An 18,539-nucleotide genomic window follows, 5' to 3' on the forward strand; every position below is an offset into this window, starting at 1 on the left:
TCGCGTAATTTTTAACTTTTTGGTTAAAATTTGACAGTACGATGGTTTTTCGAAAATAACCCTGCTCGGAAGTATGGTTAGTTTTAACCAAGTTCTGAGAGCCAATGAGATATGCCACAGGTGAGGAAAGAGTTTCGATGTGTTTCACTGATTTTTCCTTGAATTTTTTTTCACCAATGTATGGATGTTTAACATATAACAAATTTGTTTATTCAACCCGAAATGAAATGAGATAAATTTTATCTATCTAATAGGAGCAAGTGAACACCAAAAATTCATCCAATTCCAACCTGGACTGAATAAATAAATTCGCTGTTATAGAAACATATCTTCATCCTCACCTTATATATGCTCTCATTGAGTAAAACAACTATCAATCTGTCAAATATGAAATGGTTCGCATTCTGAACTGATTTTAACCACTCGAGGAGAAATAGCCATCGAACTGTCAAACTTTAACTAAAAAGTTAAAAATTTCGCGAAATGGTTCACAGCCTGAGACATCTTCCCTTCTAAAGAGCGGGGGAGCTCCCATACAAATGAAATACAAATTTCCTCATAACTCTACTAGAACTAATCAAGCGAAAGGATCAAAATTGGCATGTGGGTGTTTTTGGAAGCATGAATTTATTTTGAATTTATTTATTTTATTATTTATTTTATGATGATTTGGGTGAGGGTTCTACCCCTGTGGTAGGAGGATAAGGACTCTCATACAAATAAAACAGAAATTGTTTTGTGATCGTCGTAAGGGGGGCCGGTTACCAACGGGACTGTGATACTATTATGCAATAGATGACGAACAAGTGTTGCTATATGCACACCACCGCCAACGGCGGTGGCTGCGAACTGACTGAACTACAAGACTCACATTTATTACCCTATTTATAGGTACATCGTTTGATAATAGCTTATTGTTCCTACATCTAGCCAGAACAACAATAGCGCTTTGTCTCATCTTCGACCAAGTACACTGATTGTTGTTCTGCTAAATGTGAAGGTCAACGCGGTCATATTGCGGCTTTGTGCCGCAACAGAAATGTTTGCGTATTGCCATATTTGCTGCTATGTAACAAGCGATATGGTGTGAAAGTAAACTAGTAAAACCTTCTCGGAGCAAAAGACAGTGAATCGAAAAGAGGACATCCGAATGGTACGTCATATTTGCGATGAACGTGCTTTGGCTTTAATGTTATTTGTAAGCAATGGCACATTCCTTTAGTTTTGCCGTGAACGCGCGGAAAGAAAACGTGCGATATATTAGGGAAATGTCAAAAATGCTGTCCAAATATTACGAACACGTCCACCATTATGGCTCGTAAATAGCTGGATAACGATAGTTTTCTTATCGTTAATAATAATTAACGATAATATGACAGTAAAAGCAAAAATTCGTAAGAAATAGAACAAATATGTTAAAATTATAACAAGCCAAGAAGAAGATTTCACTTTAAACCCTCCCATTTTCGATATTCTTCCGTGACGATAAAATTTGATGGTATTATCGATCAAGCGTAAAAAAACCGAGTGAGGGTTGATTTTCCTATGCTGGTCCAGCAAAAAGTAACTCTCACTTGTTTTGTTTACATTTGCGACATTCGCCCTTTTGTTAATTCTATCTAGATTTTTCAGACAAAGGCTATACACACTTAAACAGTTCGGTAAATTTTACCGAAATCTAAACAGCTGAACGTTCGGTAAAAATTTCGGTCGTGCATATCGACGTTTACTGATCTTTAGTAACGTTTGGTATAACATAAAAAATTTTACCGAACATTATTCTGTTTATATTTCGGTAAAATTTTACCGAAATCGGTGCTTTTTTCTAAGTGTGTACAACTTCTGTTTATGAGAGGATATAAACATCTCACAAATAGTATTGTGCTTTGCAGCTGTACCTGGATTAATCCAGATTATTTTCTCTAATGCCAATGTATATGACAATACAAAACAGCATAACATTGCAATTGTCACTCTTTCTCTTTCTCACTCACAGTATTCCCATTGTTGCACTTTTTGTGCCAGTCGCACTTTTAGACTGCGGTGTCTAGTAAGGTGCCAAATGCGGGTTATTTATTACATTTTGAATACGATGATGTGCAGCTAAATTATTCTCATAAAAAAAAATCAAAATCACGAGAAGCCTTTTTCAAATAACATTCCTGATGCGACAAGCTACGAAAATGAGCTACTCCGCAACCGGAAACAAAAGCGACGCTTCGCATTTGCCGCAGGTAGAATGACAGCGAAACCGCTTCCGCTGTGCGCTGTCAAAAGGCCATCTTTCTTTTCTGATTCGTACTGTGCAAGAAGTAAGTTTTGTCTTCGCGTTTGTTCCGGAAAGATCCGATGTTTTACCTACGGAAGATGAGTTTTCTTTTCGAAATAGGGTTTACCTAAAATCGCTAGTTGTTTACCGCGTAGAATAATGTGAATTTAATGGCGCTGTTTGCTAGACGGATCGCAGTCTGTTTTGAGCCGTGAATTGTTTTCGTTCGTGGTGCGATTATTCCGGAACAAACTTGCGAGAAAGCCATCGTGAACCTGAACCGAAACCGAAGTGAATAGTTATTAACCTTGGTGTTCTTGTTTTAGCCGCAAAATGCAGTTGCATATTCGAGGTCTCAACACACACGTCCTGGACGTTCAGCCCCAGGAAACTATCAGCGAAATCAAGGTTAGTATCTACTAGTTTTTTTTTAAATTGATAGGGCGAGTAGCCGGTGGAAAATGTCTCGACAAAACTGTGAAAGGTTATGCAGTGTACAGCAGAATCCAGGCTCCGTAAATGGTTATGGCCAGGATTCCCTAGAACCGCTGCTAGAGTAACGATGGCTGAGTGTTTGACCGATCATTGCTGGCATTTTTACCACAGAATGATGGGGCAGGTTAGCTCAGCACATTTTTTCGACATTTTTACGAGTAAAACAACCGCAAATGTTACCAAATCGTTAACCTAAACTCGATTGGTTGTTCGGTTTAAGAACATTTTGCTAGATTAAGAAGGTTTCGGAGGGGTTCCCAACTCGTACCGTTTGGTCAAGGAAGTGGTACGACTTATAACTCCCACTACAGATTTTGAAGTTGATTGTTTTGAATTGCTTTTAACAGGCGGAACTTGGAAGAAAAAACCAACAGGATTGCAATCACATTTGGCCCGATCATTGCGTCGTTTACCCATCGCAATAGATCTCTAAAGTGTTTGCTAAAGCAAATCGATCACTATGACTTGCCTGGTTTCCAAATCCTTGGACTGGGCGAGGTTCAAAGGTCGAAACATACTAATTTCCAATGTTTAAAAGCAATTCAGACGAAAGAACTATGGAACAGTTTGGCAAAACTCAGGGAAAGACTCTCCGGTAATTTATCGGCTGGTCTTACTGTTGTTTTGCCAGAGTGAATTGGACTTTGAGACCTTCGTTTCCCTCTTGACGGTGGAAGCGGTAGGGAGCGTAAAGTCCAGACAAATTTTTGAATACTTTTTTGTGAGAATATCCGAAAAACAGCAATCAAATTTGGCCCGATTTGTGTCTCCGTTCATGATTGGCACTTTATCTCTAAGTTGATTGCAAGAGTAAATCATTCACTATGACTCGTCTTGGTTCCCGAATAACTGGGCTTGACGAGGTTTAAAGAATGAAACAAAAGAATACGTAAATTGGTTGTGAAGACGCAGATTCCAGCGGGCATCATCGACTCCTGTGGCTGGATGATTGCCCTCCTAAGTATAACATTCTGCTAGAATACAATCGAACCATGAGAATCATGTTGCTGACTTTTGTTAAGCTGCATGAGGTATAGTTCGTTCGAACAACTTTTCTTTCCCGGTAAGACATTTTCCACCCACTCGTCAGTAAAGTTAGCAGAATCCAGCGGAACTTACATCCTCTGATCAGATGTTTGCTTCCTCCTAAAAATTCATCTGCTAGAGCAATCGGAACAATGAGACTTAAACCGTTTAATTTATAACGGTTCGAGGAGTTTGCTTCCGTACAATGAACTTATCCTAAAAAATTGAACCCCATCTAATAATCTGCTTTACACTTTTTAGGTAAAACTTGCCGCTTTGGAAAATGTAGAAGACGCCGAACAGCTGGTGCTGTCCTGCGAGGGTGCCATCCTCGGTACCGAAGCCCTAGTTGGCTCTCTGTCGTCCGTCGAACTGGATCTGACCATTCCGCTGCTCGGAGGTAAAGTGCACGGTTCGTTGGCTCGTGCCGGTAAGGTCAAGGGTCAAACCCCGAAGGTCGAGAAGAAGGAGAAAAAGAAGAAGCGCACCGGTCGTGCCAAGCGTCGCATCCAGTACAACCGTAACTTCTCGAATGCCGTGCAGGCCTTCGGACGACGACGTGGACCAAACGCGAACTCGACGTAAGAGGGACGATTCTTTTTTCGTTGGAAAAATGTTGAGAGGGGAAAGATTGATGGGAAAATAAACTGTAATCCATTAACTATTAAGATGTAGTTCTCTCGTCGCTTGTTTATTTCCGAATACTGATGACGGTCCGTTAAAAAGAAGTTTTTCCTAAGTTGGATCTTTTTGCTGACAAAAAAAATTGAATATAAAAAACATAAACGATCGCCATTTCGAGCAAGTTGAGTAATCGGAGTAGGCCGCGACCACGAATGGAAGTAGAATTTTCCGCGTCAAGCATTTTCTCGCAGTTTTGATTGGAAATTATCGTTGTTTTTTGAGTGGGTTATTCAGTCGTAATATCTAATACGTAACAGTTATAGAAAGCTCCATTTTACGGGTAAGTTGCACTTGAGGAAAACCGCATCTTAGAGCCAAGTGATTGTTGGCAAATTATACGTTTAGATTAGCAATATAGAGCAATATGTGTCATTACAACTTGTTACCAAATTGCTATGGCAACATCGTAGCTGGTACTTCTCAATCCACACACTGGCAGGTCACTTCCTGCCCATCTGCACGCGCACGGCTAATCAGGTTGAAAACTCCGGACTTTGAGGTGCAATTGGACTTGAAATCAAAGTTGGAAATGGCCTGGGAATTAGCCATGGAACTGGACTGCAAATTAGAGTTCAAATTGGGCTTGCAATCAGACTTCACATATAGGGCCCTAAATTAAACTTGAACTAGGGCTGAATTGGGCTTGAAACTTTATTTCAAATTAAGCTGGAACTGGAACTGGACTTGAATTTGGAGTAATTTGGACTGGACTTGCAAGAGGATTTGTAGTGTTTATTTGAAATTGGGCCTGAAAGTTTACTATAGAAATAGGACTTGTAATCAAAGTTTAAATTTCACTTACCATTGAATTTAAGATTTAACATTAAATTATGGGCTTAAAAACCGACATGCATTTAAACGACGTTAAATTAGGCTGGAATTTGCATTAAATTAGACACGAATTTTTACTTGAAATCAGGATCGACATTTTTCGTCTTATTCTTTTACACGTTTTACCTCTTTAATGCTTCTCTTTTTCTCTTTTCCAGTCCAGTCCAGTCCAGTCCAGTCCAGTTCAGTCCAGTTCAGTCCAGTCCAGTCCAGTCCAGTTCAGTCCAGTCCAGTCCAGTCCAGTCCAGTCCAGTCCAGTCCAGTCCAGTCCAGTCCAGTCCAGTCCAGTCCAGTCCAGTCCAGTCCAGTCCAGTCCAGTCCAGTCCAGTCCAGTCCAGTCCAGTCCAGTCCAGTTCAGTCCACTCCAGTTCAGTCCAGTCCAGTCCAGTCCAGTCCAGTTCAGTCCAGTCCAGTCCAGTTCAGTCCAGTCCAGTCCAGTCCAGTCCAGTCCAGTCCAGTCCAGTCCAGTCCAGTCCAGTCCAGTCCAGTCCAGCCCAGTCCAGTCCAGTCCAGTCCAGTCCAGTCCAGACAGACAGACAGATTTATGTCTGTCTGTCTGTCATTTTTGCTGACACCTTTTTCCGGTTTTCATTTTTATCTCTCGCTATTCTATTTTTTTATTTTGGTTTCTCTTATTTTCTTTTCTGTTTTCTCTCCTTTTCTTTCCCTTTTCTGTCATGTTTTCATTCTTTTTCTGTTCTGTCTTCGCTCTATACATCTCATTTTTTCCCTTTTTTTGCCCACTGTTTCTCTTTCTCTTCTTTTTCCGTTTTTCGCACTTGTCAGTCCTGATTTCTTACTTGTTTTTGTCTTTTCTGTTCCGTTTTTACTTATTTTCAGGTCCGTTTTTCGTTTTTCCTATATTGTTATTTTTGTGCTCTGCCCCGTTTAATCCTTTTATGGTTTTTCGTTTTTATCCTGTTCGATGCTTCCTCTTATTATGTCCTGCTTTTGCGGCTTTTCTGGCATGCTCTGTTTTTCTTTTTCGTTCTATTCTGTTTGTCTTTCGTCTTTATTTTTTCTCCCCATTTCTTCTTTTTTAGTTTCTTAATTTTGCTTCTCCCCCATACTTTCTTCTTGTCTATTCCATCTTTTCTGTTCCGTTTTGATAGACTAATCTCAAGTTTTTAGTCTTGACCTTGAAATGAGGTCATACATATAAATTAATATTTTTTGAAACGATGGTTCTACATTTGATGAAGGGACGGTAGGGGAAAGAAATGAAAATTTTTGGTGAAGGTGGGGAAGAGCGGAAAGGAAGGGGGGGGTATTGGTAGCTATGCTTGACAAGTAGTCATTTTGACTCCTACCTTTTGTCCAATACTGGAAGGTGCATGAGTCGAACCAAGCTGTAATCTAAGATTACAACCGGATTCGAACCCACAACACCCGCCAGGGCATGTGGTTCGCCGGTACGAACACGAGACCAAAAAGAAACGAAAAACGAAGAAAAAGAGGAAAAACGGATGGAAAAAGAAGAAAAGTAAGAGCAAAAATCAAATGGTACGAAAAAGAAGAAAAATCGGAACAAAAAATTACCCCTCGATCCCTCGATTGTTATTTCGTTTTTCTTTTTTTTCATGCCGATTTTTCTTCTTTTACTCTCACGTTTTTCCTCTTTTTCTGTACACAACCCCTCTGATTTGGGAAAAGTGGCGTAAGGAGAAAAAAATTAGAAAAGAAGAAGACGGAAGAAAAAATAAGGCAAAAAGAGGACAGAAGGAGGAAACAAAAAAGCAAACGACTGAAGTTTTTTGGAGCGTCTTAGTAGAATACGAAACCTGAAATTAAATAAAAGATTTTTTTTCTAAATTTAATTCGATACGTACGCCTGCAACTTGCAGTTGGAAAACAGACACTGATGAGGCCTACAAGTCGTAGGCGAAATACGTATCTGTCGCGAATAAGAAAAACTAGTAGAATTTAGTTTGGAAAAAGTTTTCGTTTAACTCTTTATAAGGCTGTGGCAACTATATTGCCATTTTATTTTGCTTCTATAATTATCCCGATAGTATTATAGAAACAAACCAAATATTTTTCATTGGTGGCGATATAGTTGCCACTGCCTTATAAAGGGTTAAAGAAAACGAGAGAAACAGAAAAGAAAATGAGAGCAATTGGAAAAGAAAAGGAGAAAATACAGGAGCTGGAAAATTAAGAAACAAAAATATAAAACTGGAAGAAAATAATTATAACCGCAGACAAACGAGATAAAAACGACAGAAAAGGAGGAAAAGAAGGACATAATAAGAGGAAGAACGGAACAGACGAAAATAAAGAATAAAATAAAAAAGAAGTTAACGCGCAAGAAAATAAAAAACGAGACTGAAAAAGAAGAAAACGTAGACTGAAAAAGAAGAAAACGTAGACTGAAAAGAGCGGAAATCGGAGTAATAGGAGATGGTAAAATAAATTAGGCCATTACAAATATTTTAAAAAGTTTTTGTCCTTCCGGTGTTGGACCACTGAAGGGGGGGGGGCGTAAAAAAACAAAGTGACTTTTTTAAAAAAATATGGATTTTAGGCATTTTTATTTTAAGTTTAAACGTGAAAACCAAATCTATTCTTGCTTTTAATATATATGTTCTTAATTTCCATGCAAAAATCTACGAAAAAAAAGACAAAAACGAAAGAAAATTTTTTTGGCCGATTTTCAGAAATTCCGCTGTTTGAATTTCCATTTCTATTTCATGCTAGAGGTGTTAACTCAACTCGTACACTCATCTTTCAAGTTTTTCAGGCTGTAGAGCCCACAGACAATTGATTTTATAAAAAAAAAATTTAACTAATATCCTACAAATTATTTTTTTGCCCCCCGACTTTTCAAGCCAATTTTCAAGGGGGGGGGGGGGGGGTGACAAAAACTTTTGAATTGATTTGCAATGGCCTAAAAACGATATAAATAGAGGAAAGGCTAGATAGAAAAAAAACACGTAACACAAAAGATGGGAAAACGGGAAAGAAAAAGAGAGGAAAACAAGACAAGAAAGTTTTTACGGAAATATAAAATAACAGAAACCAAAAGTGGATGTAAGAACAGCGAGAGAAAACTATACGATAAAACAAGGTCAAACGCGATATATATATGTTTTTTTTTCCCCGGGGGATACGTGGTAAGCAAAAGAAAACCGTTTAAAATAAACCCGTAATTCGAAAAATGTTGTAAAAAATTATAAAACCGCGTTAATTTAAAAATCAAATCATAAAAAAAAGAAAAAAACAAAAATTAAGAAAAATAGCATTGGAATGCATTAATATCGCCGTGATAAACGTAAAAAAAGGAGACACGAAGAGAATTCCTCATTTGCACATAGGCCCCTTTCGCATGTTGCTCGAGAAATATGAAAGAAAAACACGCAGAAAAGTAGGCGATTCGTAAGGACATAATAAGAAGAGGAACGGAACAGATGAAAACACAAAAATAAAAAAGGGCTTAACGGGACTGAACACAAACCAAACAGCAAATAGGAAAAAACGGGCCTAAAAATAAGAAAAAAACGGAGCAGAAAAGAGAAATCAGAAGCGCGTAACGAGACAAGAAAAGAAAAGAAAGAGAAAGCAGCGGGCAGAAAAAATGAAATAGCAAAGGAGAGGGAACGAGACGAATAGAGGAAAGAACGATCACCAAAAAGAACGTAACATAAAAGGTGGAGAAACGAGAAAGAAAGAAAGAGAAAACAGAAGCGAAAACAAGAAAAATCTAAGGGAAAAAGAATACTACCAAGGGATAAAAAATGAATACCGGTAGAGAAATCGAGGAAAACAGGAAAAAAATGTTAAACAGGAGAACGATACAACAAAATGGGATGCAAAAATAATACAGAAAAAGACGAAACAGGAAAAATGAACCATTTCTTTGGTTTTGGGTAAAACGGAAGAGAAAAAGACGGGAAAACGGGAGATAAAAAAGTAAAAACAGGGGCAACAGAAAAAACGAAACAACTAAAAGAGAAAAACGAAACGCAGGCGAAGACAAAAATGGAGATGAAAAAAAGAGTTAGAAAAAGAGGAAAACTGGAAGCGAAAAACCGGAAGACAAAAGATGGAAGGAAAATTACAAAACAAAACGAGTGAAAAACAAAATCAAACACCCAGATAACACAAAATCGTAATAGAAAGTTCACATTAAATCGTTTTCATGTCAATTTTACATTGGAATTGTATAATGATTAGAGTATGTCAAATCGAAGTGAACAATAAGTTGTTTTGCAGTCGTGAGTGTCTTCATATACAATTCATGACTGTGAATTATAAAGCAGTATAGACGATTGCAATATTTGATTATAATCATATATTCAGGAGTATTTAGTTGCGTGTTATAAAAACTACGCAAAATAGAATTACAAATAATTGTCAAAATTTTCGTACGTATATCGCCTCCACTTTGGTACATATATGTTCTTATATGGCGTGAAATATAACTTTTTCGTTCAGATATGATTTCGTTTATCTCAGTTGCAATCGAGATATACAAGCCAAATGGTTTACTGGGCAAGATCATCTTGATCTTATCTTAAGATAATTATCGTCCTTATCTTCCATAAGGGTTGTAAATTAGAAAATTGGGGCAGTAAGCGAAGAAAAGCGGAAAAACAAAAAAACACGAGACCATGAAGAAACGAAAAGCAAAGAACAAGAGGAAGAGAAGAAAAGCAAGAACGAAAATCAAGAAAACGGTACGAAACAAAGAAAAAAACGGATCAAAAAACCAGAACACAAGTGCACGACGGGATAGAAAAAGAGGAAAAACGCCAGAGAAAAAGAAGAAAAGTTGGTGAAAAAAAGGAAATCGAAATAAACCAAACGGTAGGGAAAACGTGGCGTGAGGAAGACGAGAAAAAAAGAAGGCAAAAGAGAGGGGATCATAATCATCAAGATCAAGAGAGGGAAAAAATCATAACCGCAGGCAACCGAGATAAAACGAAAACAGAACGTGACAGAAAAGGAGGAAAAGCAGGACATAAAGAGGAGGAAGAACGGACAGACAGAAAATAAAATAGAAAAGAAGTCAACGGGATAGAAAACAAAATACGGGACTGGAAAAGAGGAAAACGAAGACTTACAAGAGAGAAAGTCGTCGAAGAGAGAAAACAGCGGACAGAAAAAAGAAAAAAAAAATGAATAAAAAACGAGACAGAAAAAAGAAAAAAACACGTAACAGAAAGGATGGGAAAACGGGAAAGAAAAAAGAGAAAACTAGACAAGAAATAAGGTTAGATGGAAATATAAAACAAGAGAAATCAAAACTGGAAATAAGAACAGTGAGAGAAAGAAAAGAATAAAAGAAACGAGAAAAACGGGAAAAAGAGGTCAAACGGGACATTTTCAAGTCTTTTTTTTGCCCTGATTGGGGATGCTTGGCGGGCAAAAGAAAACAGCTTAAAATAAACCCATCAATTTCAAAAATATTGTAAAAAAAACCGTGATAATTCAAAAATCGTTAAAATCGTGACGTAAAAGAAAAAAACGGTCATCCAACAGAGAAAAAACGGAACAAACGAAGACGAAAAACGAAAGTATTATAGAAAGATAAAAACTGGAAACTAAAAAAAGGAGGGATGATGGAAAACGGTAAAGAAAATTATAAAAAATAAGTGATTATAGGAAGAAAAACAGAGCTGAAAATAAGAAAATGGGTTAGGAAATGAAGAAAACTGGAACAATGTAACAGAAAACACCGGACAGAAAAAAGGAAAAACAAAAAAAGAAAAGTGAGAGCAAAAATCAAGAAGACTGTACAGAAAAATTAATAAACGGTAGAAAAACTAGAGAAACTAGAATTCAATAGGGAAAGAAACGAGCTAAAACTTGTGAGCGAAAAAGACGAAATACGTTATTCCTAATTTCAAAAATTTGCCGATTTCTGGGTTACAGAAATTATTTTCTTTTATGATAAATTTTACAGAGAAGGTGGGACACGTGTCTTAGCCTGGGCTGAGCACGCCAGTGCTCGTGAGGATTGGTTGATGTTGCCGTAGCTGCCTAGCGTTCGCGTGCTCATCATTGAGTAACACGTCGCATTTTACATCAATGAAGCCGAACACCTAAAAAACTAGCGTAGGCAAAATTATTTATATTCTCGAAAGACACAAAATTATAGTAGAAACAAAAAACAAAGATACATTTAACAAATAATTTATCTGTATTTTAAACAACATATTTCAGTGCTACACACCATACGATTTTCAGCCCTAATGAAAGCTACCGACCTCGAGCTCACCCTTCTTTTCTACTGATAATTGTAGGAAATTTTCGGTTAAGACGATTTATACCTAGAGCCTAGTCTTTTTTTTGCTTTAGGGTATAAACATTCATTCGTAAAGATAATTAGTTAAACGCTAGATAGCTATGACTAATGATTCCCTAGTACGATACGGTTTTGTTCGGCACAACTAATTAATCTAGCCTGCCTTATAATATATACACTCGGAGAAACACCCGGAGGTCATGCACTCATGCAGAAGAAGGGGCTTTGCTAGTGGTTGGTATGAATGATTGATAAAGTCCCAGAAAAAGTAAACACAATCACTAAAGGACTATTCTCTGCTCACTTGCCGAAACGCTGCTCGCATTTAGCGTACTTAAAGAGGCAGTTAATGAAATGCTCGACTCGTAGTTTGGCCGCACTCGGTTCGGGCAGCGAAACAAACTCGGTTAACCGAATTTGCCACGGTAACATTCCGTAGGTACAGCACACTGGGCCGAAGTAAACCGCCAGATCCGGGTCTGGCACCTGATGCACCAGCTTCTGCATCGTCCGGTCGACTAGTTCCACGGTAATCTCAGACGGTTTGGATAGTGCGCCATCCCGAAGGTCCGCGCTGATGGAGCGTGCCGCAGCCACTAGCTGCTTTCGGCCGTCTTCGTAGGAGAAGAAATTAACCACAATACGACGCCGGTAACCGTTCCGCGGTGGTAACAGAGAATTGGTAGACTTTAACTGAGGAGTCCACACGATTTGTTCCCGTTCATCACGTGGCCCTTGATTTACATGCTCCATCATCCGATGAAAATTCGCTTTAAGCAATCCTAAAACAGAACGATGGAAATAAATGATAACAGCATTCAATAACATTAGACACGTGATACTGAGGCTGGATGGTTTACTGAAAACTTCAACACTCAACTCTACTTTGAAACCTTACCATTTCGATCGTAGAAAGTAACGAATCCAATCTTAGCGGACATGCACCAGAAAACGAATCGCGCCAGCGCTTGGTAATCCGGCGGAGCTGGACCCAGTATCACGGCCAGATGCTGTGGAAGTTTCTCCAGACCCTGCACTGCGCGTTCAATTACGTCATTTTCCTGACTGCGGTTCAGATTTCGTCGAGCTGGCTGCCTCAGCCACCGCACGGTGGCTATCAATTGGGTTATGATACCATAAAGCAGATGAACCACCGATAGGAGGGCCTTCGCCGGAAGATTGCTTTTCAACATAATTGCTGCTCGTTAGTTTTCTTTCCGTATAGCGTCCGGTCCGATCGTTTGCCACCGAGTTATCGCTTGACCGTTCAGAGGAGCAGCATTGTTACAAGAGAAATTCTAAAATCACGCAAAACCTAAGCGATTCCCGACGTTCCGACCGAAAATTGACGCTTTTTACAGGGAAGATGCGTTCTTAACTACCGCAGAACGGATCGAACCGAAGGCGTCTCGCATTTCTGGAAAACGTCACTGTTGATGACAAGATAGACTGCTGTCAAACCGGCTCCTGGTGTTGCCAAATTTTATTGCGCAAGCATTGCTAAATTAGAATTAATAAAAGGGCGAATGTCGCAAACGTAAACAAAACGAGTGAGAGTTATTTTTTGCTGGACCAGCATAGGAAAATCAACCCTTACTCGGTTTGTTTACGCTTGCGACATTCGCCCTTTTGTTAATTCTATCTTCAATTTCTGATATTCAAGGGGCCATTTAAAATCAATGCCCATTCTCTTTGACATATCCAGCTTTTTACGCGCTATAATAGATCATTACACGGGAGCTCCTAACCACACTTTTTTGACAGCACTTGGTGGTTTGTTTACGTGGTGTTAAATTTTGAATTGAGTTTTCTATCTTTGTCCGGCCGATAATGATAGAAATTTATAGTTTTTATTGAAGAGAAAGTGCCTTACATGCATTTTACAGAAATTGATGCAGTAATCCTTCACGAAATTTCAAATCGAAACTGATGGATGTGACAAAAAACATGTAAACAAAACACCAAGTGGTGTCATTTGACGGCAAAATGACGTCATCGCAAAGTGATCTATGGTGGCCGCTATAAATTGTGTTCGTAATATGCGAACAGTCTTTTTGACAACTCTGCATACATCAAATCTGACACTCTTCTCTTGCAACACTACCGTGCTCTTTCTTTCGTTTACGTCAAAGAAGGAAAGCAAAACTGTGCGAAATGTAAACAAAACTATTGCCTTCCTTCGTTTGCGTAAACGAAAGAAAGAGCAACACTGCCGTACAGGAGAAGAGTGCCCAGTAGATCATTATACGGGACCTCCTAACCACACTTTTTTGACAGCCCTTGGTGGTTTGTTTACATGGTGTTAAAGTTTGAATTGAGTTTTCTATCTTTGTCCGGTAGATAATGAAAAAAATTATAGTTTTTATTGATGAGAAAGCACCTCACATGAATTTTAAAGCACCGGATGCAGTAATCCTTCACAAAATTTCAAATCGAAACCGCTGGATGTGACAAAAAACATGTAAACAAACCACCAAGTGGTGTCATTTGACGGCAAAATGACGTCATCACAAAATGATCTGTTTTGATGTATGCAGAGTTGTCAAAAAGATTGTTCACATATTACGAACACAATTTATAGCGTTCGCCATTATAGCGCATAAAAAGCTGGATAGCGAATTCATAAATTAGCCTGAGTTCGTGCTAACTCGAACCTGAAACACAGAGAACAGATTAACAGGCTCGAAGGAAGTAATCGATTTTTTGTGTATAAAATCTGTCGGTAGCGCTCTCCAGAAATAGTTTGTCAAACGCATCAAAAAATACCCATGTACCTTTATCAATATTTCTTTGTGCTGGAGTTACATAGCAACGATGGCAGCGACATCAAGATTTAGTTTGCCACTTACTGCTCGAGGGGTGCTCTATTGAAGGATTACTCGTAGATTACATGAAAACCTTTTACACACTTTTTGTCAATTACCTGGTAGTCTGTTCTCTGTGGTAATATATCTGTTTGTTAACTAAATAAAAAAATTATTTTCAACAAATAAGCTAAGACGCGGTAGCAATGATCAAAAATGTAACTATGACCTATGTTAGCGGGATAAAACTAAACAAGTATCAAAAGCAGGTAGTTGCTTTCGGCTAAAAAGCAATTTATTATGCTAAAACCCTTGGTAAAAACACTTGTTAAGCCATTATATCGCCTCTGTGCGCCTTGTTTCCAGCTTTGCACAAATTGGTTATTTAAAAACGCGCGAAAGCCTTTATTAAGCTACATTACAGCACAGAGAACAGACTACCAGGTAATTGACAAAAAGTGTGTAAAAGGTTTTTATGTAATCTACGAGTAATCCTTCAATAGAGCACCCCTCGAGCAGTAAGTGGCAAACTAAATCTAAAGAAATATTGATAAAGGTACATGGATATTTTTTGATGCGTTTGGCAAACTATTTCTGGAGGGCGCTGCCGACAGATTTTACACACAAAAAATCGATTACTTCCTTCGAGCCTGTTAATCTGTTCTCTGTGATTACAGCTTCAAAGCAGCTATTAGCCCGAAGCTTGACTTAGATGTTTAAGAGCTGAAAAAAGGTTTTTATTTTTAATACTAAACCATAGTTCAGCCACAGGTTAAATAAATTCAGCTAAAAAACGTTTGATCAGCCTGGAATTGTTACTTGGGTAGCTGCTTTCAAAGCTGCAATGGAGCTTAATAGAGGCTTCCCAAGTAACCAGTAAGCACTAAACACTAGTCCTTGGACAACATTGTATAAGCATACAGAACTATGATTAAAAGCATATTTTTCTTTATATACTTCTGTAGAACTCACATAATGCTAAAAAGGTGAAATAGCGGGTTGTTAAAATGCTACGCCACAAGCATCCAATAAGCATTATCAGTGTTTGTTTGAGTCTTAAACGAAACGTCATTTTGTCTACATTATCGACGTATCGAAAAAGTATCGATGGCATATCGTTTGCTTGTTATGGTAAATAAAAATATAGGTTCGGTCGATCTTACCACCTAGACAGGGCTGTAACCGGGAGTTAGTCATGCATCCTCATTCGTTTCCTTGCATCTTTGCTATCTAAACCATAGCGGATGTGATTGAGTGAGGTGAAATTAGTCATATTTAAATCTTGGTGATATTCCCTCTCATATCATGGCTACTTGTCCTGCATTACCAATAGGGTAGAAAAAGACGGCAACCGTTAGATGGAAGAGGGCACAAATAATGGCCGCAGAATAGCAAAATAAGAAGTCAAGTACAAGCCGTCCATCAACACTTACGGCTCGTTTTAATGCAATTGACTAAATGCATTATATTGTTACGTTATATGCGCATATATTGCTTTCTTTAATGCTGATTTACGTTAATGCTTCTATGCATCAACAATGTTATTGTGCTTCCCGAGAAAATATTTCGTTTTCCAGTTTAATATAGTTGTGCGCAAAGGTAAATCATATATTATTGACAGTGTAAGCACGTGTAAGTTTTTTATGTTTATGCTCTTATTCTTTGCTTAGATAACATTTGTTTTGTCCTATTACGTACAGACTTACAAACAACACAGTTACAATGTCTTACGTTAACCGAAAATGATAAAATTTAAATGCTGATTGCGTTTGTGAAAAATTTGTCCATGTTTGAACGGGCAAACACGAAGCAAGCTACCCTAGAATTCAGCTGATGAGCGAGAGAGAAATATTGTTGTTTTTTCATCACTCTTGCGTTGACAGTTTCTTACGATATTTCGTAAGAGTGTAAAAGAGATACTTTGACTGCGAGCAACCAGAACAGAGCTCCGCGCAACTGTTAGGCGCACAACTAAACCGACGAAAGAAAAATTTTACATAATAATCGCAATAATATACGTTTTATAAGCATTAAGATTGCTAATATACAAAAGTTTGATACTTGGGATGCAGAATTATTTCCAATATACGGTTTTAGATTAATGCTTATGGTTACTTGGGTTTTGCGTGTTTTAATCTACCAATTTGCGCAATGCTGTCAATTCTATTTTTAGAACGAGAAATAGTTTTGCAATGCTTTTTCAGTCGCTTAATCAACGTCTTATCAACCTTTATGCAGCCAAAAAATAATCTATTTTTAAATTTAAAAAAGAATAGAATGCGTCATATTTATTTTGCTATTCTCTGTGGTAATATATCTGTCGGGAATTGAACCGCCATCTTCTGATCCATAAGCACTCATCGTATGATCCGCCCCATCTGCATCTGCAGAACAGACAGTGAAAATATCTTTACACTTGAAGCCACCCAAGGGGTCGGACATTCTTTAGGTCAGTGGCGACTCGTCCGCATGTTCAACCTGTTCATAGGACAGGCAACAAAATTCAGCCCGACAAAATTGTTTTCATCACTCGTTCATGGTTTCGTTTGCACCGACGCATATGCAATACGAATTTAGTTTAGTTACGAAGCTGATGAGCAAACCGTTCAACACGACGTTTGAATGTTGCTTTAGAGATCTCAATGCACAAGCATACCAACATATTATTCCTGGTGTTGATTCTTGATACTGAATTAATACCAGGAACAATGTGTTGGTGAGAAAGAGATAAAAAGCGAATGTGAAACAGCTTTTACTCGAAAGCGCGTGCGCATTATTGTCCCATTAACTCGTTCATGTTCAGCATTGAACAACTTACAACCACATATCCCCGTGGCCTGCGCTTTGATTCCATTTTATTTATAGCGAATTCATAAATTAACCTGGGTTCGTGCTAACTCCAACCCGAAATTTATGAACGATACGGGCAATTTGACAGATCGACCCGTAAACCGTAATGCTAGACAGTTTTAACCTGCGCTTCAAACTGAATGCTGTCAGTTTAACCGAGATGCAATCTCGGTTAATTTATGAACGCTTTGACAGCACTTCGATTAAAACTGAGTGCTAATCGACCTGAGCCAGGTTAATTTATGAATTCGCTATTAGTTACGAAGCTAATGAGCAAAACGTTCAACACGACGTTTGAACGTTGCTTTAGAGATTAGCACCAGGAACAATGTGTTGGTACGAAGGGAATTTGAAAATATTGAGCGCGGTTGGCATGCATTATTCGCAAAATTTTCTCATGAAATCGTTCATCTTTAGCATTGAACAACTTGTGGTGCGTGTGGTGTGGGCCTGTGCGCATATCGCAGGAAGGTGGTTATTTTTGAATTTGGTTCAATAGGTAACCTAAAAATAAAAAATAAGAAAACTTATCCAATTTAATTCTACTATGTGTATTTTATTCAATGACAGATACGTATTTCGCCTACGACTTGCAGGCTTCCTCAGTGTTTGTTTTCGAACTCGACAGTCCCCGCAGGTAGCGACACGCCGGCAGTTTTTACTCAAATTTGTCAATAGGTGCCAGCAAGCATTTTGGGAATTGCACTTTTTTTGTAGTTCCAATAATCACAACCAAGTAGCGAACGGTTGCAATTAGTTTTCCTCGAATTCGCCTATATCAAACGATCACGTATTTCGCTGTTTGGACCACTGTGCACCGGTGGGGAAACGATTTTCTGTTTGGACCGAACTAAGAATTTGGATCACTGTAAACGTTATATTTCAAGTGCCAATAGTACGCAATTATTGTATTGTGAAACTGAATTGTTATTTAAGTAACTTTTTACAAGTTAAATGCAATAACAAAAGCACAACTTATAAAAAATCGTTTGTTATCGATATTAGCTACATATGCGTTATAAACGAATAAAACGTATGGTTACGTTTTATTTCAATAATACGTTTATTTGCACTGAGTCAGGTAAAACAGTAGTTAGCTAAATGTTTTGAAAATTTTCTGTTCGATGCATTTATGTAGCCGTAAAAAGCGGAAGAGAGGAGACGCGAAAAGACCCTCTCATTGTCACTTAAGTCTATTTCAAAAATTACTTGAGAATTAATATTTTCCCGGGAACTGAAACCCTTCTCTGATGGATGATGGTGGCGTGCTGTCACTTGGGCTGTCATCTTTGCTTCGCGAGGAATCACACGTCACTTTTTGTATTCGAGCTGT

At 38.2% G+C, this 18,539-nt stretch overlaps 2 protein-coding genes across 2 annotated transcripts; one reads left to right on the forward strand and one right to left on the reverse strand.

Moving 5' to 3' along the window:
- Positions 1-2,285: 2,285 nt before the first annotated feature.
- LOC128737956 (FAU ubiquitin-like and ribosomal protein S30) lies at positions 2,286-4,464 on the forward strand. Its single transcript, XM_053832745.1, has 3 exons — positions 2,286-2,312; positions 2,596-2,677; positions 4,052-4,464. The coding sequence occupies exons 2-3, from the start codon at positions 2,603-2,605 to the stop codon at positions 4,373-4,375; spliced, it is 399 nt and encodes a 132-aa protein (XP_053688720.1). The 5' UTR covers positions 2,286-2,312; positions 2,596-2,602; the 3' UTR covers positions 4,376-4,464.
- Positions 4,465-11,430: 6,966 nt separating this feature from the next.
- Positions 11,431-12,932, reverse strand: LOC128745130 (dehydrodolichyl diphosphate synthase complex subunit Nus1). Its single transcript, XM_053842124.1, has 2 exons — positions 12,451-12,932; positions 11,431-12,334 (listed from the first exon to the last, which is right to left on the reverse strand). The coding sequence occupies exons 1-2, from the start codon at positions 12,743-12,745 to the stop codon at positions 11,853-11,855; spliced, it is 777 nt and encodes a 258-aa protein (XP_053698099.1). The 5' UTR covers positions 12,746-12,932; the 3' UTR covers positions 11,431-11,852.
- Positions 12,933-18,539: the final 5,607 nt, after the last annotated feature.

Source organism: Sabethes cyaneus, chromosome 1 (assembly GCF_943734655.1).
Source record: "Sabethes cyaneus chromosome 1, idSabCyanKW18_F2, whole genome shotgun sequence".
Lineage (NCBI taxonomy): Eukaryota > Metazoa > Arthropoda > Insecta > Diptera > Culicidae > Sabethes > Sabethes cyaneus.

What these genes read in the sequence shown, in the direction of transcription:
- LOC128737956 (XM_053832745.1), top strand. Translation starts at nt 2,603, where the DNA reads ATGCAGTTGCATATTCGAGGTCTCAACACACACGTCCTGGACGTTCAG. An exon ending in AAACTATCAGCGAAATCAAG is followed by an intron (nt 2,678 to 4,051) that starts GTTAGTATCTAC and finishes TACACTTTTTAG; the next exon opens with GTAAAACTTGCCGCTTTGGA.
- LOC128745130 (XM_053842124.1), bottom strand. Translation starts at nt 12,745, where the DNA reads ATGTTGAAAAGCAATCTTCCGGCGAAGGCCCTCCTATCGGTGGTTCAT. An exon ending in TACTTTCTACGATCGAAATG is followed by an intron (nt 12,335 to 12,450) that starts GTAAGGTTTCAA and finishes GTTCTGTTTTAG; the next exon opens with GATTGCTTAAAGCGAATTTT.